Here is a 1409-nt window from a genome sequence, read left to right on the forward strand (position 1 = left end):
TGTGGTGGATTCAAACTCTGGATCAATTTTTAAAACGAACCGTATCTGCTTTTTCACTGACTTGCTTCAAATGTAATTTGTCAACTGTAAACAAAGTATTCATTCCATCGTATGCTAATTTAAATGGATCACCAAAAATATCTGAACGCTTCACTGCATATGCCCAAAATATGTCACGATTGTCATCACTCCAACAGAAAATAAAAACACATTAAAACTATAATAAAACTTGACAACAAATTAAAATCGAACCAATTCAACTTTAAACGCGGATGTTGTATGTCGATGTGATATCTGTTAACCATAATATCACCTTTCTGTAATTTTATCAGTGGAAAATAATTGCATGCTAATTTTATCGGCTTGCCAACAGTCCCGTATCCAGGTCGCTTCACTAATTCTTTCTAAAAAGCCCCCACCGCATCAACAACAACAACCATAGTAAATAATTTAATAAAACACTAAATAATACTTACTAAACGTAACTGCAACACTTCATCTGCAGCTACATTCGTATCTTGGCCTAAAAGTAATTCAGTGATTAAAAATTGCTCAACAGTTGCTGAAATAAGATGCGGTTCATGAACTTTGCTAAACATATTTTTCAGTTAAGCTACCACTTTTTCAAAAATTAAAAATCAAACAACAATGGACGATGCTATTCAACATTTTACATAAAATAACAACAATACTTACTTTGTTCACACATTGGAAGCAATACAAGTTGAGAATAGAATAGCAACAACAGTTTACTCTGCAAATGAACGCTGATTTACAGTAAGCACAGTAATCAAATTGTACCTAATCTTTGGTTCAACTGAAACTATTAATCGTGCTTAAGCTTAAATAAATCAAGAAAAGAACAAAATAGAATTTTCTGTGATGGTCGAATATTAAAAATATGCCAACAAGCGTGAACTTCAACTTCAAATGGGTAGCGTTCGTTTTCACTTACAGTAATGATTGCCTCCACATCACGTGATAGCACATTTAATTTTTCAAATACCAATCGCATCAATTTTCACTGTGATTGGTGCATTGCTCTGAGACGAGCTATTAGTTGAAGTTCCCCAAACACCTCCTACTGTTTTTGATTGGCTGTTCGCTGATAGGTTGCACGCAATTGATCGTTAATTGGCTAATAACTTCTGCTACTTTATTAGCTGATCAATATGATAAGTGATTGGGCGAATAACTTGTGCCATTTAATTAGCTATTCAACTCTGATCCATAATTGGATGATTGTTGTTCATCAACGTTTTATCAAATATGGGGGTGCATTTCCATTAAATTACTATATATGGACATGAATAATAGCATTTCCCATTTTTTAGAACGCAGCTATTTTTACATATAGTGTAATAGTGTTAGCTAACATTTTTGCATAAAAGGAATTATAACAATAACAA

At 32.9% G+C, this 1409-nt stretch overlaps 1 protein-coding gene across 1 annotated transcript; it reads right to left on the reverse strand.

Annotated features, from left to right (window-relative positions):
- Positions 1-40: 40 nt before the first annotated feature.
- On the reverse strand, positions 41-1015 carry Tsp_13804 (eukaryotic translation initiation factor 2C 1; the record flags this gene model as incomplete). The annotated part of the gene is made up of 5 exons (XM_003368046.1): positions 920-1015; positions 697-754; positions 477-523; positions 262-389; positions 41-188 (listed from the first exon to the last, which is right to left on the reverse strand). Coding segments are annotated over exons 1-5 (477 nt in total), but the record flags the coding sequence as incomplete, so codon positions are not given.
- Between the last annotated feature and the right edge of the window lie 394 nt (positions 1016-1409).

This window comes from Trichinella spiralis (genome assembly GCF_000181795.1).
Source record: "Trichinella spiralis strain ISS 195 chromosome Unknown Scfld3197, whole genome shotgun sequence".
Classification (NCBI taxonomy): domain Eukaryota; kingdom Metazoa; phylum Nematoda; class Enoplea; order Trichinellida; family Trichinellidae; genus Trichinella; species Trichinella spiralis.